Source organism: Chroicocephalus ridibundus, chromosome 7 (genome assembly GCF_963924245.1).
Source record: "Chroicocephalus ridibundus chromosome 7, bChrRid1.1, whole genome shotgun sequence".
Taxonomy (NCBI): domain Eukaryota; kingdom Metazoa; phylum Chordata; class Aves; order Charadriiformes; family Laridae; genus Chroicocephalus; species Chroicocephalus ridibundus.
Genome location: NC_086290.1, coordinates 25027043 through 25041838, shown reverse-complemented (window position 1 = coordinate 25041838; position 14796 = coordinate 25027043). Strand labels below are relative to the sequence as shown.

Sequence of the window (14796 nt, the reverse complement as noted above, 5' to 3'; positions counted from 1 at the left end):
GAGTTTTATCTATGGTATTTTTGAAAATCTAAGTCCAAAGAAAATGTATTATTAAATGACAAGTAATAATCTCAACTAAACAAAAATCCCCCCAAAACCGAGGATGACAACAGGACATTTTGCTCATTAAGAATTCCTGTGCCTAAAGGGTAAAAACCATCCCATGACGTGCCTGTTCTTTATATAGTTCACAAGTTTCTCAAGTGAACAGATAGCTGCTGTCCTAAGGCTGAGCAGAACCGATGAGGCAAATGTCAAACTGAAGAGCGTGACTTTGCACTGAAAAGGGGGGGGCGCTTTTGAGAAGCCAGCACCGATGGAAGCCTAAATTCATTTCACTTTCAAAACCCACCGAGAAAGAGAACCTCTTGAAGACAGAACTGCTGTTACTGCTGCTTGTCTCTGAGCTGCTCGTAACAGAACTGAGACAAGGAGACCTAAAAAAGCCAGACAACCAAACAAAAACCAAACTTAATACACAAACAACAAAGAAACAATAAGAACAAAGAAACAATAAGAATACTTCTGTCCATAAAGCTGATTAAGGGGAATATAAACCTATTCCCTACTTTTAAGCATATAAACCAGGTCTTCTGGCAAAACAATACGCATGTAGCGGAAGAAGAATGCCAGAAACAAACCTAGAGTCCTAAGTTAAAGGCATCAAATCAATACTGGCTTAGTGCCTAACGAGTACAAGTCAGAATTTTTACTAAAAAAAACCCAACCCCAAACAACCCTCCCCCCAACACCAAAACCAGTCCTGATGGGAAACTTTATGATGTCCTACGAAAGATATACTCGAAAAATTTAACCTTTAATAGAAATTCCAACCATTCTGTTTCTAGCCATTGAGAGGTCTTCTTTTAATAAAAGTGTTCAAAAGCAACGTAAACATCTTTCTTTAACTTGATACAGAAAATTAGTAGCAAGTCTGTAGTTAACAGGATGCAAATCATCATGCTATAGAAATTAAGTCAAAAATCTCGTTCCTTCCCCTTTGGAAAAGAAAAATTTGACAACAGTAGCCTTTTTCCTTTTGGCTGATTGCTGTGGTAGGAAGTGGAAGTTGGGGGTAGAAAACAACTCCGTGGTGTGTGTAGTAAATCGAAAGCAGCAGCTTCCAGCAACTTTCTACTCTCAGACTACTGAAGGGACGCAGATTAGGGGTCAGGGCAGCTGACAAGTGCTCATATAATATTTATTTATGAATCAGTCTCACCTTTTAATGCACCAATTCAAACAAAAGAACTGGGTATTAAATATGTATTTCATTAATTCAGGTCCAATTATCAAATAAGTGTGTAACTACAGACAAATTTTTATTCACATATATTACCCACTACCACAGTCTTGAGGCTTATCTATGTTTAAACAATGAAACTTACTTGGAACATATGCATGCATATCCGTGAGTAATTTGAAGAGTTCTAATTAGAGAACGCTTCAGGGATTTACTACCTAATGAAGGTTAAGTCTGTATAATATAGAAAGTTAAGTTTAGAAACAGAACTTTTACTTTTCAGAAATAGATAAACTGTTACAAAGTGGAAGTCTCAGAAGCCCAATAGCAAATTTACACCAGGTTAGTGTTTCAGCAAAAGAAGTTCCTTGCAAAGTCAAAGTTAACTGTATTAAAAGTTACACAAACCCAAGAATGTGCTTGTAATTTTTATATAAAAAGTGACAATGCAAGATCTGATTTTCAGTGATCTTAATAGATTTTTAAAGTCCATAGTTGAATCCATGTATTCCTCCCTTAACCTAGTACTTGAACTGACACATGCTTACACTTTTAAGATTTGCATCAAATCATTCACAAGTCTGCCGCTGCTGCCTATTTTCAAAGATCTACGCCGGTATGCGGGTTGCAGCCTCCTCTTCTGCGTCAGCTCTGTTAGCATTTATTTCTGCCAGTGTTCGACCAAATCGAGTCCACTCATCACTGCGAGGAACGGCAATTTGCTGTTGACAAAGAGAACGTTATTTAAGCCTGCTGATAAACAAAAACTGAGCTAATTTTGAACAGCAAAGTGCTTAAGTAATGTTCAGAAGAGGTTCTGATAGAAAAGCTTACCTTTAGTTAGTATAACTTTTAAAGCAGTCTGAACATCAAAAGCTCTATCTTATAAAAGCAGCAGAATTTGAAAATCTCATATTTAAGTATGTAATGATACTACTACAAGCTTGCGTGATACGTCTCCATCTGAGAGACTGCCTCCAAAGGGCAACACTAATGCCACGTCCAATCAATTAGTTACGTACTACTGCAATACACGCAATTGCTACAGCAACACCTTCCCTGTAGGAACAAAGTCAAGGCCGCTTCAGTGTAAAATTTGTTGTTTGGCATTTCTCAAGCTATGGTCAGAATTCACACATGCCACAATTAAAGATGATAAAATCGCTACAAACACCACACTGATTCCTTCGTCTTATTTCACCAGCCTTACAATAATGTTTTTACTTTTTGACTGGTTGCCAGATAGCATGCTAAAAAGTTATGCTAAAATACCTGAATTAGACAGAAAGAGGAAACATTAATTTGAAAATAAAAATTAAACTTTATTCCTCTAATCACAGGGGAAAACAGTTAAAAGCAAGTTGCTAGAAAAGAGTAAGAGTCAAAGAAACTTGAGTGTTTTGTAATGTACTTTGTGCAATACAGGGCATACGTACCTCTCCCACATCATATATGACTATTTGTCCCTCTGAATCACCCACAGCAATCTCTCTCCCAGAATGTGTCCATCTCACGCGGTTCAGAGCAGGATTGCCCTCCACAGTAATGCTTGCGGTTGGTACCTGTATCCATTTAAAACACATTGCTGAAAATGCACGAGGATTCCATAAGCTGTAGATCACAGAACACACCTGGTCCCTCAGCGACGCATCAGAAGAAGTGCCCAACATTTCAACCGAGGCAGAGCACGTAGACCTCAAGGACTCTCAGTGTCCCTAAGCTATCGCCAGTGACGTGACCAAAACAACACATCTTCTATCCCTTGGCCAAAGTACAAACAGCCTCTCTGCCAAACAGCACATCTGTACTCTTGTCACGAGCCAGGAGGCACAGGCACGCGTTCAGGCAGACAGCAAGGAGGAGCCCTGGGATCTCAAGAAAGATGGTGACAGAGGGCAGGGATGAAGTCAGCTGCTTTGGCAGGTCAAGTCTTGTCCAAAGGCTAGAACTGGGTAACAGCAATGTGACGCCATAGGCTGGCATACGCTCCTACAGACCTGCTCTCTCTTCTATACACAATTTTAAGAAGGTGAAATGTAGGTACTCGGTATCTGTCAGGTTTTTCCTCTCACCTACCTCCAACAAGTTTTAGTCTTGGAAAAGGTTTTATTACAATTCAGTTTATAGCTCACACCAGAAAACCCAAACATTCAATTCTCTAAGTTTAGAAGCAAATGACAGTTTCACACTGCAGCATCACTACGGCAAAACAGGGGTGTGGGGTAACTGGTTTTTCATGCTGTGAAGCTATAGGCTGCCAAGGCCACATTGGGGGATGTCTAGAATCACTTTCACAACATGGGTCAGCATTACACCAACAGATGTTCTGCACTCTTGTGCTGGGTAAAACAACTTAATTACCACTGTTATTCAGTATGAGGAGTCATTTCGGTTATAACCTCGTAATCAAAGAATGATATCTATTACGCAGAAACTACTGGAACATTTAAGAACCACCACAAAAAACCAAACCAAAATGCTATGGTAAACTCTTGACTTCCCCCCCCCCCGCCCAAATGTACAACCACTTTTCCAGTTACATTTGACCATTACCCGACTGCCTCAGCCTCACCTCAGTATCATTGTTGAGATTCCACAGGTCAAGCCTGCCCATCCCGTCCACACAGGCAAACAAGGCAGGGTGAGTTGGAGACCACATCACGTCATAAACATAATCCGAGTTGTCTTCAAAGGAGTAGAGAGGTTTGTTATTCTGAAAAAAGCAAACGTAACAATGCGATACCCAAACTCTGCACTTCAAAATTCTAAAGCAAATAGGTAACGCAAAAATACAGAACTTCAACAGCATTATCAGCAGTAACTACAAAGCAATTCGCATTTTAAAAAAATGCCTCTGCAAAAAGCAGCCAAAAATTAATTCTATTATTAAAGGGTTGCTTTCCAAAGCATACAGCCTTTTTTTCTGGCTGCTGCTACAAAACGGTCAGTAGCAAGCCAATGTTCTAAGAGATTCTAAGTGTAATGCATGAAGAATCTTGTAAATCAAGCCAATGCTAATTCAGTGACAGCACTTCAGACTCCGCTTTGCGTTCTTCAGGGCATCAAACTAACAAAGAGGTAATTCTGGCAATGGGAATGATAGATATTTCAATTGTGAGCCTCATGGAATTTAACTGACGTCACTTTTGGTGCTGTCCCTTAGTCCTCCACAAAACTGCAGTAAAACATTTGCCTTATACATAATAAGAAGTAACTGATTTTACAGCATGATTTACATTTGATTATGTTGTAATTGTTGTGGAGAACAAAGGACAAGGATGAACAGAATAGATCAGAAGTATAAAAGCGATGTACGATCCGAAAGCAAAGCTTTATGTTGTGAACTACAGTTTTGTTCATCAGCTGTCTCTTTGCAGGGCTGCTGCTCGGAACTGAGCGCTTCAAACGATTTGACTTTTTACTGAAGTCCCTTAAGTAGCTTACATTACAGCACCACCTTGTGTCAAGGACTGCGAAGAAAACCACCGAACTATATTTAAGTTACCTTAGTTGTCCAAAGCTTTACTGTCCAGTCAAAAGAAGAGGTGACAAAAAGGTGTGAGAAATCTACAGGTCCAACTGCTGCGTGGCAGTTGATACCTGTGATTGGTCCTTGGTGTCCTTCAAACATCTCACTGATTCCAGCTTTGCTGTTTTAGAATATATAACCAAGGTTAATTTATCTGGCAACCATACACGTGCAGACAGAGAGAGCACTGAAATACAATTTAAATATAGCCACAAGAAAAGATGTTGCTGCTTTGCATGGACGCTACCCCACTGCAAAAGGCTTCATCACAACAGGGTCACAGATGACCAGGCTTGAACATGAACCTTAACTTCAACATCTCTTTTCTGCTAATCTTAAGTGCCAAAATACACCACAGGGAGAAGAGACTCGTTCAGCAGGTACCAGTCCCCACATTTAACTACACTGTTCTCCAAGCAATAGCTAAAACTTCCATTCATACAAAGAACAAAATCCAGTCCTCAGGAATGAGCATAAAACTTCCATCGCCTTAACAGAAGTCGCATGTACCTTATGGACACAGAGTTCAGACATAAACCAGTAACAATATATCCCTAATAGTCTCCTATCAGGAGCAATGAAAAAGAAAGGGGGGAAGAGATGGGAAGGATGTTACACAAAAGTGATACAATTTTGGGTATTTTGGAACCAAAAAGCTGTGCAGGGAGGGTGATGTGTATTTGAGATGAAACCTGGACACTCAATTATATTTAAGAAAGCAATTGATAAGATACAGTCAGACAATTTCAAAATAGATTGAACAGCAGGAGAAAAGCTAGCCAATTTAAGATTTGTGCGTGATGTTACTGTACAATTATTTATAGAACCCATACGAAGTTTGGAATGTTCTGCTGCAATTCAAATGAATAAAACCACAGTGACCTACGCTGCCCTCCTCATCAACACAAACAACTTCTATTCACCGAGGGCAGCATAGTACCAATTCAATATGCCAACTTCTGCTTTTAATGAAGCTCTTACTCAGGAAAAAGCGCGCACTGGAATTCATACACAGCTCTTTTGAACTCCTTCAAGACAAAGGAGCAAGTATGCACTACAAAATTTTAGGAGTGTAAAGCATGCAGGGGCACATCCTTTCACTATTGTTATTTCCGTGGAATAATTAAAGTTTGTATTCACCTTCCGTGACGGCATGCAGTGTACACTGAGCCTTCTTCACTGCCAACAACAAAGTTGTTGACATCTCCAATAGGGAAGGACATGCAGGTAACGGCCACAGCCTTGGACTGCTTGTGAACCAGCTCCATGCTATCCTGTAGTGAAAATACCAGCAACTTACTTTAACATCTACCAAGTCATTTAGATTTCTCAGTAGGAGGTATTTTTTTTTTTTAATTATTTTACTTACACAGAATTGGGCAGGAATAAGAAAGTTATTTCTTGTTAAAATTGTGTTCAGCACTAACACAAGTGCATCAAAAATATCCAAAAGGATCAGCAGACAATATTTGATTCCATGAGCGGGGAAATATTTTATTAAATACTTACCAAGTTACCTTAAGTACAATTCTGTGTGTTGAGAAAAATGTTTATTAATGCTTTTTAGATTAATTAAATTTTTACAAAATATTCACCTGGAATAGATACTATATATATCCAACGTTATCTTACCTGCGGTTGGGAAAGCATGTCCAGGCTCCAAGAGCATATTTTCCCATCAGTCGAGATACTAATCAAGTTATGAGCGTTCTGAGTCCCAACGACATTTACACAGTACACTGGGTGCTAAGAAATGTAAAATGCTATCAGAAAAAGGAATTTCCAAGTGACAACCATTTCTGGTATAATTAATATAGAGTAAAATATACAACTTCACCATTTAACAAAGCACAAAAGGTTGATCGCAGTACGGTACAAAGAACACTGCCCTATAAAACCGATACTTGTTTTTCTGTCATTTTGGTTTTTGCGAGTAGCCTGGTTCTTCAGTGATAGCGCTGGCAAAATACGGACATAAACATTTACGCATTATCAATCAAGTGCACTGGACAGAGTTTCCTAGAGGTTAAATACATCTCAACAGGGAACAGCCCTTGAAGATATTTCACCTCCTACCGTGTGAGCAGCAGCTGAAAGTGGAGTTCTCTGCACCGGGGTCCTCTTATTGCTGCGATTATCCCATAGCACTATCTGGCCTGAATATGTGCCACCAACCACCAGATTGGGATGAAATTTTGCAAATGTAGCTGACATCACTGCTGACTGAAAGGGAAAAAAACCCACCAAACAACAAAATACACATGAAACTTTCAATGACTCTGTATCTAAAAACTAAAGAAAATCTGACAAAATACCTGAGTAAATTCTTTGCCTGTATTGATTCGATACACCTATTTCACTGTCCAATTACTTAAGGATTCACAAACCCTTTGTGAACCCCCAACAGTCTCTTACTTTTAATTTGTACACATAAAATTAAGCTTTCCTCATCTTTTCTTTCCTACCTATCCATTTGTATTCCCCCTAGCATAGTTTGTTAGCAAGGGAAGGCCCAATAATGCACAAGATTTTAATACTGTTTTGCCACATTCTGTGGTCATTTTCTTAGAGAACCTACAAATCCCTTTTGATACAATAAAGTTACTTTTGCAACCTGGGTTTTGACAGTAATCTGACAACACGAGATTAAATTTTGATTCAACTATGTAATTTTTCAGAATTATGGCATTTTGAAAATAAAGTGGCTATCCCAGGCTTGGCATAATGGAAGAGATCTGCATGTTTTTATCTTTCAGAAAACTACTAGAAAACCTCCATCTGCCTTTTTCTCGATGCACGTGTTTCTAGTTTTCATCTTCGCTCCATCTCCTCAGGCCATCTTCATTTTATTCAGTAAACTAAGCTCTAGGAGTATACGATCCCACTCGACCCCCTTACACACAAACCCTCCTTGTGGTTCAACAATTACACAAGAAGGTTTTTTGCTTTTTAAATAAATTAAAATAAGAAAATGAGTTCTCAAACAAGACTGAGTGTTGAATGACGTCAGAAATTCTGAAATAGAATAATGTGTTTAAACTGGCATTTCCAGCTATCAACATCTGTTTGCAAATACATACGGTTAAAGTGAATGCCAGCCCAATGAAATCATTATGTTGACAAGCAAAAGGAAGGTACTTGTCCGAGTTCATCAACGTACAATCTTTAGCCTCCTGAGACAGAATCTTACCTGGCAGTGAAAGACGTACTCTGGGGTAGTTTTCTTGTACTTCATGTTCCATACAAGGGCCACCCCATCAGGCTCATGAGGTGCATCCTCATTATTGTTGTAAGAGGCTACAAGTAATTCTGGGTACTGTAAAATAAGCAAAAAAGACTCAAAGTAAGCAAGATGACTAGCTAACGGTCCAGATAATCCTAGAATGTTTGTTTTCTTTCACCAAAATATGGTTAAAAAAGCACACCAAGAAACAAAAGCCACCTTACTTTCTACATAAATGACAAACTGTCAGTTTAAAAATGTAATTGTTTCAAATTTAGCTCATAAAACAGCATTAATGTACACAGAGTCCTGTTCTGTCTTTCTAACTTACTTTCAAGTGTAAACCCCAGTACTTTTAAGGGAGTTTTTTCTAGTGAAGCTAACAGTTACCTTACGAAGTGGCCCATAAACCAGAAACAAATATGCCAGTGACTTTCTTCATAACACAAACCTTTTGTTACTTTTTCCACAAAATATTAACAGCTCTATTTACTTTTTGCAAACTATGAAGCATGTAAGGAACACATTTAGAAGCACAACATTTAGAAGTTATAGAACTTCTACAGAAGGGTCAAGCGCATAGAACTAGAAGAAATTACAAAGATAACTGCTTAATACATTGTTTTTTTTTACCTGAGATGACCAGTCCAAACAACTGACAACACGATGCTTTGACCAACGTTCATCAAAAAACTGCCTATTCAAGGACAGTTTTGCTCCTGCTTGAATCTCTCTATAAAGGCAATTTGCAGATATTAATCTTAGATCACTTTTTCAAATACAAATCCTGCACATCCACAGGAAGGCATTCAAAATTCACGTTACCCTTCTTTGTCTTCTAAGTCTCTTCCACTGTAGTCAAAGAAAATGTTGATTTGCTCAGAAAGGGCTCTTTCGACGATCCGCGTGGAGTGGTCAAAGAAACTTAAAAATTCTTCAGAATGCAAAATCTGTTGTTTTTCCTCTTCTGTCAGTTCATGAGGTGCAGCTAGAAAAGAATTATATGTGCATTCTCTGGACTGCAATACTTTCACCAATTCTTTCCAAGAAAGAAAAGCCAATTATTTATCATGATGTTGGAAAATTTGTTTCCCAACATCCATAGCTTTTTAAAGATATTTTTAGATTTTATATTTTGCTGACTGTTAAAATGTAAGTCAAATTAATTTCAACTTAACGTAAAAAAAAAAAAAAAAAGTTAAAAACGTATTGATGCCTTTCTTTACAGCACACTCAGAATGTCTTGAGGTGAACTGTACCTTCTTCCTCCTCCTCTTTTTTTAATGTTTTTTCTTCCTCAGGTTCAGCTAAGGGCTTTGGTGCAACCACATCATCTTCGTCTTCCTCATCTAAGGAGAAACATTATGGTTAGAATGTCAATGTTTTTAAGGAGGAACAGTAATGTTCCATATGAATGTCCAATAAGCTGATGTAAAATGGTATCATTTAGCTTAAAATGATTATATTTGTAAAACGTAGTCCCCAGGATAACATTATCTCAAACCAAAAGCTCACTGGAACACTGTCTACACCTGGATTTTAGTTGCACTAAATTATGTAGTTGTATAAACTAAAATAAGACACCTAAGAAATTGTAAAGAATCCAAAGTGGAAGTCTCGCTTACAAGCATTTACGATTCCACACAAAACCATGTGGTGGATGCGTGTTCTGTGTAATACACTGACACGTTAATGCTGCAGAATAAAGAAAAATCAAATGTCTAAAAGAGCCTACAGAGCAGCTGCTTGCTTGTGATCTGAAACCATCAGAGTCTAATGGGTCTTTGCATGGCACGAAGATGGCTTACATTAGCTTTCAGGTTGCTATTCTGAGAGGCAAATTTTGCTAAAGATAATAGCAGGGAGATTACATTTTTTCTGTCATTCTAAATGCAAGTCTCATTATCTGTATCATGTTTGGCAATGAGAACTTTACAGCAAAATGTGTTTTCCCTAATTGCAATGAATAATATAAAATGTTAGTGTTCGGGAATACTGACAAGGTTTACAGCACTTTCTGCAGTTCTATATTTTATTCATTGAATACCGTCAACCAGAAAATAACTTTAAATTACTTAGAGTTGTGGAATATGCATTTCCTGGCTTTTCTTCACTCGCTTTCTGGAATAAGCTTCTGAAAAGAGTATTTTTATTGGTTAAACAGCTATGTCATCTGCTTATAAGGGAATGGCAGTAGAAGTCTGCTGCATGCCTCATCCCAAGTAATGAGAGTATTCAACAAGGACTACGCTTGTTTGTTGCGGCCATCTCTCTGACCCACGTTCAAAGTTACCTAACAAAACAAAAAAAAGAAAAAATCCACATGCACGCACACCCCAGCAAAAAAAGGGGGGGAAGAGGGGGAAAAAGGTGGTCAAGGGATGGGAAGCAGCTGCCAAGCCATGGTCCCAGCAGCCAGGCCAGCTGACTAGATAGCAACAACCAGATGGTACTGCTCGGATTGTCTCTCCGCTATGAGGTGGCAATGGGATGGCACAACATTTTTCTGCCTGACTGCTTCCAATCATGTCTTTCCCCAATGGCAAGCCTGTGCAATTACCAGCACTCCAGGAGGTCTACAGACAAGCCTTTACCCTGCAAACAAAATACAGCTTGTAGGCCATACCAGCTGCCAAACCACACACATAGTGATAGGTTTAAAGAGGTCTGAAAATCTTTCTAACTCCATAGTATAAGCAATAAAAATATAACTGTACCTGCAGGAAAGAAAGCTTTAAATGACACTGTATAATGCACACAATAATACAAACTCCAACTTAATCAAAATGATAATGACGTATGCCAATCCTACATTACTTGAAATTGAGCGATTTTTACGTTCTGACAAGTTTACAGAACTAGGATAAATGGCATGAATGATTTCAATATATGCTCATACTTTTGAACCAAATGGTGAAGGTTAAAATCTTTCCTTTCAAGGGCCTCAATCAGCCACAAAGGAAAACAGTAATCACTGTCTTTTCAGCCAGCCCAACCGCATTTGTCAGCCCTTTCTCCGTCAATGCAGCCAGAGCAATCAACCTGCCAAACATTCAGAATGGAAAAACAATCTGAAAATACAGGGTATAATGCACCTGCCAGTGAAAATGGCCATTTCAAGAAAAGCTAGTGATCTCAGTGACCCTGCTGAGGAGGCGGTGGTGCAAAGGGGAAAGAACGCGTAAAAGAATTCTTAGTGATCTCCACTCTCTTGCACATTGACACTTCCTTACAAAGCATGCCAATTACAGCTTTTGTGCTACTTAAAAAAAAAAATGAAAGCTTTTTTGGGCAAAATAATCACGCAGAGAAACAGAAAGACACTGCTGCTTTTTAGATGGATCCGCATGTACCGCAGACTAGTAATCTGAAAACTGTATAACTCGGACCAATTCTAAAGAATGGAATTCTTAATGTCAAATCACTCTAGGTGTGAACACTGATTAATTAAAAAATGTAATATGAGTTAACACACATGATTTTGAGAACAACAAATACAGGACCGCATATTCACATTACAGCCACTTGGATAAAAATCCCCCTCTTGTTCACCCTGCCAATCAATCTTGCAGATTGAAATGATGCCTTCAAATTCAGAAATTTGGGTTTGGGTCACCCTGGATACATTATTCTAGCTTTGTAAGTCTCAAATTAGAAATTTCAGCCCAACCCCCCATTAGTCATACTACACTGATTCTAAGTACCATTTTCAGTGACAGGAGTCAAATTCTTGTCAAATGCAGCTGGTCAACCCCTTAGTGCTAAGTGACCTTCTAATCTACATATTTTATTCAAAAGATCATATAGTTGATTGCTCCTACCTTTTAATGTTGGAAACATAAATGGCATATATTATACAGAGCTCTAAATTCCTTCATAGTACTTTCACTGCATACAGCCAGCTGATATTACTGCATTTAAATGCAGGATACAGCACTTATTTTCATATTCTCAAAGTATCAGACTTGAAATTGAACATGTCATCTCACTGTGAATTATCTGGAACTACATAAATCTAACACCTTCTCTCCAAAGAAAGAAAAGTCAGATGCAAACTTTCTCATTAAGGGATCTGGGGGGACAACACAAAAACCAAAACCACAACACAACGTCCCCCCACATATACAAGTTCTTGACCTCATTATCCAAAACTAGGATGATTTCTCACAGAAGTTTACAATCAAAAAGGCAGCATGAAGCTGTCGGAGAACAAAAGAGATAAGAAATTTTTGTTTTTATTACTTCTCCTGTCTTTTCTTTATTTTGAATGTATTTAATAACAGGCTGGCTGCTGGTATTTGCAAGGAATTGGCATAACAATAATATATTACCTGGCAAAAACTGGAAGATTGGACATAATATCGCTGAAAAAGTTCCACATCTAGTAAGTCAGGAACCCGTGATACAGTGGTGTACTGCATTTACTTTGAGCCAGCTACATAAATTTGGAAACCTTAAAAGGCACTGTCTAACTTCATCCTCTGCATTCGTTATTGACTGTACCTACTGGCATTTTATGCCACTTCAGTTGTCAGTACACCAAATACAATTTTGCATTTTAAAAAAGGCTGCTAAGACTTAGAAGAGTCACCAGGCTGTGAAGACAGGAAATGGGACTCTATGTCACATCAACATATCGATGAATATTCATGATAATATGCTAAGGGACTAACTTCGTGTTATTTCTGACAGGCAACCAGGGGATCTAAGGTTACAAACTGAGCAGTAAAGATTGCATCAAAATAGCAGCTACTTTAATAGTGACAAATTTCTTGTCAATGAATGCTAGAAGCAGGTTTAATGAACCACTGAATTTTTACCTTGAGTTAACATCAAAATTGTGATTATTTTGGCAAGACAGAAAGAAAAGCAGCACTGTAAATTAGGCTGCACCTAGCAGTAACACTATAGAGTGAAGTTCCAGTTGTCCAAGTAATCTGTTGCTGCAGACTAGGTTAATCAAAGTTAAATCATCTGTGAAATGGGTGGCTTTTGTTAAGCTGAATGTCTTCATATCAGGTTTTCCCATCTATATTTCACTGTACACTTAAGGCATGTACAGAATAATACATGCATATATACGGGTCCATTATTTCTTTTTAAAATATTAAAATGTGTAAGTCCTATGGTCACTGTTAACAGCATCCAAAAAGCTGATTCTATACACCAAGTTATTATTACTCTGCTAAAATTACTTAAGTCTGCCTCAGAATTAAAAGGACAAAAATGCTTAGCATTTTCATTCTGTGTCTTGAAGACTTTACCATTCAGTAATCGCCGAAAGAGTGGATCTAATGTCTGCAGTTAGTTGTGATTGCACACACAGAATATTGTACAGCAGCACTACGTAACAAGTATCCCCTTAGCCCAGGAAGAGCCTTAATTGTGACAGCTGAGCAGAATCATATTCCCCTACATGCCTGTCTTTCTTTGGATTAACTACTTGAAGGATTCATAACACATATTTTTTGGGCGTACTGGTGACAAATTTCTTTCCATGTGAATTTGAACAATGTGTTAGCAAATAACAAAGGAAGAGATCAAACAGTATAGTAAAGCAGTATAGCAAGAAGTGCAGATTAAAATGAAAAATTAGCACCAACGGATTACAGTACTCTCCACGCTGGCCAACATGGAGCCAGCAGAACATTAACACACAGACCAAGGTTCACATGTGAACTGCATCTCTGTTCCTGAAACTGCTTCTGCTGCCTGATAGAAAGAAATGAGTCTGTGAAGGGAACACAATTTCAAACGTATTTTCAGAGTAGACCTGAAAATCTGCTGCCTGATAGAGCATGCCAAAGAGAGACTGAGTAACAGCCCTAATAGCCAGTTGACCACACTAACTAAAAACCATCTCCACCAAAATTGGACAATGAGAGAAGCAGGCAGCAGTGTTATACACAGTATCATGGGAAGTGACAAACTGATTTAGATAGCAGAAGAGGGAATGAGAGAACAAGGACACTGGGAAATGGAGCAGCCTAAACACAGGATGCTCACGTTATGATGGTGACAAAAGTTACTGGTGTAGTAATGGTGGAGAGTCCTAGACGCTTGGGCTTATTAGTTATGAGATAGAGGAGAACAGCAGCAACTACGGCATAACACTTCTCAAGCCCAAATAAATTTATTTGGTCCCTAAACAAAAAAGATGGCCATCATTACTGTAGCACAGAATGACTAAGACCCAAAAACCAAGAACAGGACATGTCAAGAGAACATGAGGAAAAAAAAAAAAAAAAAAGGGTATATTGTCTCCACTATTTTCCACAGAACAACAAACCATTTCATTATTTAATTTAATTTCTTTTATATAATAATACAGCTGTTACAGAAACAGCAGCATTAGGAGACTAAGACTATTGAAAATTCTGGAGAAAAAACACGAAAATGTGTATATGTGTGGGAAAAACAGTACTGAAGACAGACATGTCAGTATTTTCATCAAAGCAAGAAGTTAGAGAGCACCAAGACAGCCACCCCGACACCATTTCTTATTGTGTTTCTCTTCTTCTGTAGTTTTAGTTACTTGTATACATGAGACCTTGAGCAGCTGTGGGTTGCACCCATCATACAAAAAACCCATAAAACAAGATTGTAGATTTACCTTCTAAGTCCACTTTGGATGTGCACATCTTCCTATAAGAAGTGTGAAACGTAATAATTCCAATTAATGGGGAAATGTAATATTCCATATGGTTCAGATTACTCTGAATGACTTCCTGGGGCAAAATACTTTGTGCTCTAAAGATGACTTGATGTCTAATCACAGAGTGAAAATGATGTATGGGAGAG

General features: G+C 38.3%; 1 protein-coding gene across 6 annotated transcripts in view; it reads right to left on the bottom strand.

Moving 5' to 3' along the window:
* Nucleotides 1–1187: 1187 nt before the first annotated feature.
* Nucleotides 1188–14796, bottom strand: part of DYNC1I2 (dynein cytoplasmic 1 intermediate chain 2) — a 30565-nt gene continuing 16956 nt past the window's right edge. For all 6 annotated transcript variants that reach the window (XM_063342030.1, XM_063342031.1, XM_063342028.1 and 3 more), the window contains 11 exons: nt 9255–9344; nt 8821–8983; nt 8629–8728; nt 7963–8088; nt 6849–6995; nt 6405–6518; nt 5913–6046; nt 4749–4893; nt 3816–3956; nt 2680–2805; nt 1188–1965 (listed from right to left, as the gene is read on the bottom strand). In XM_063342030.1, coding sequence (XP_063198100.1) covers nt 1852–1965; nt 2680–2805; nt 3816–3956; nt 4749–4893; nt 5913–6046; nt 6405–6518; nt 6849–6995; nt 7963–8088; nt 8629–8728; nt 8821–8983; nt 9255–9344 — 1400 coding nt within the window. In that variant the 3' untranslated portion in view covers nt 1188–1851. The remainder of the gene's footprint in view (nt 1966–2679; nt 2806–3815; nt 3957–4748; nt 4894–5912; nt 6047–6404; nt 6519–6848; nt 6996–7962; nt 8089–8628; nt 8729–8820; nt 8984–9254; nt 9345–14796) is intronic.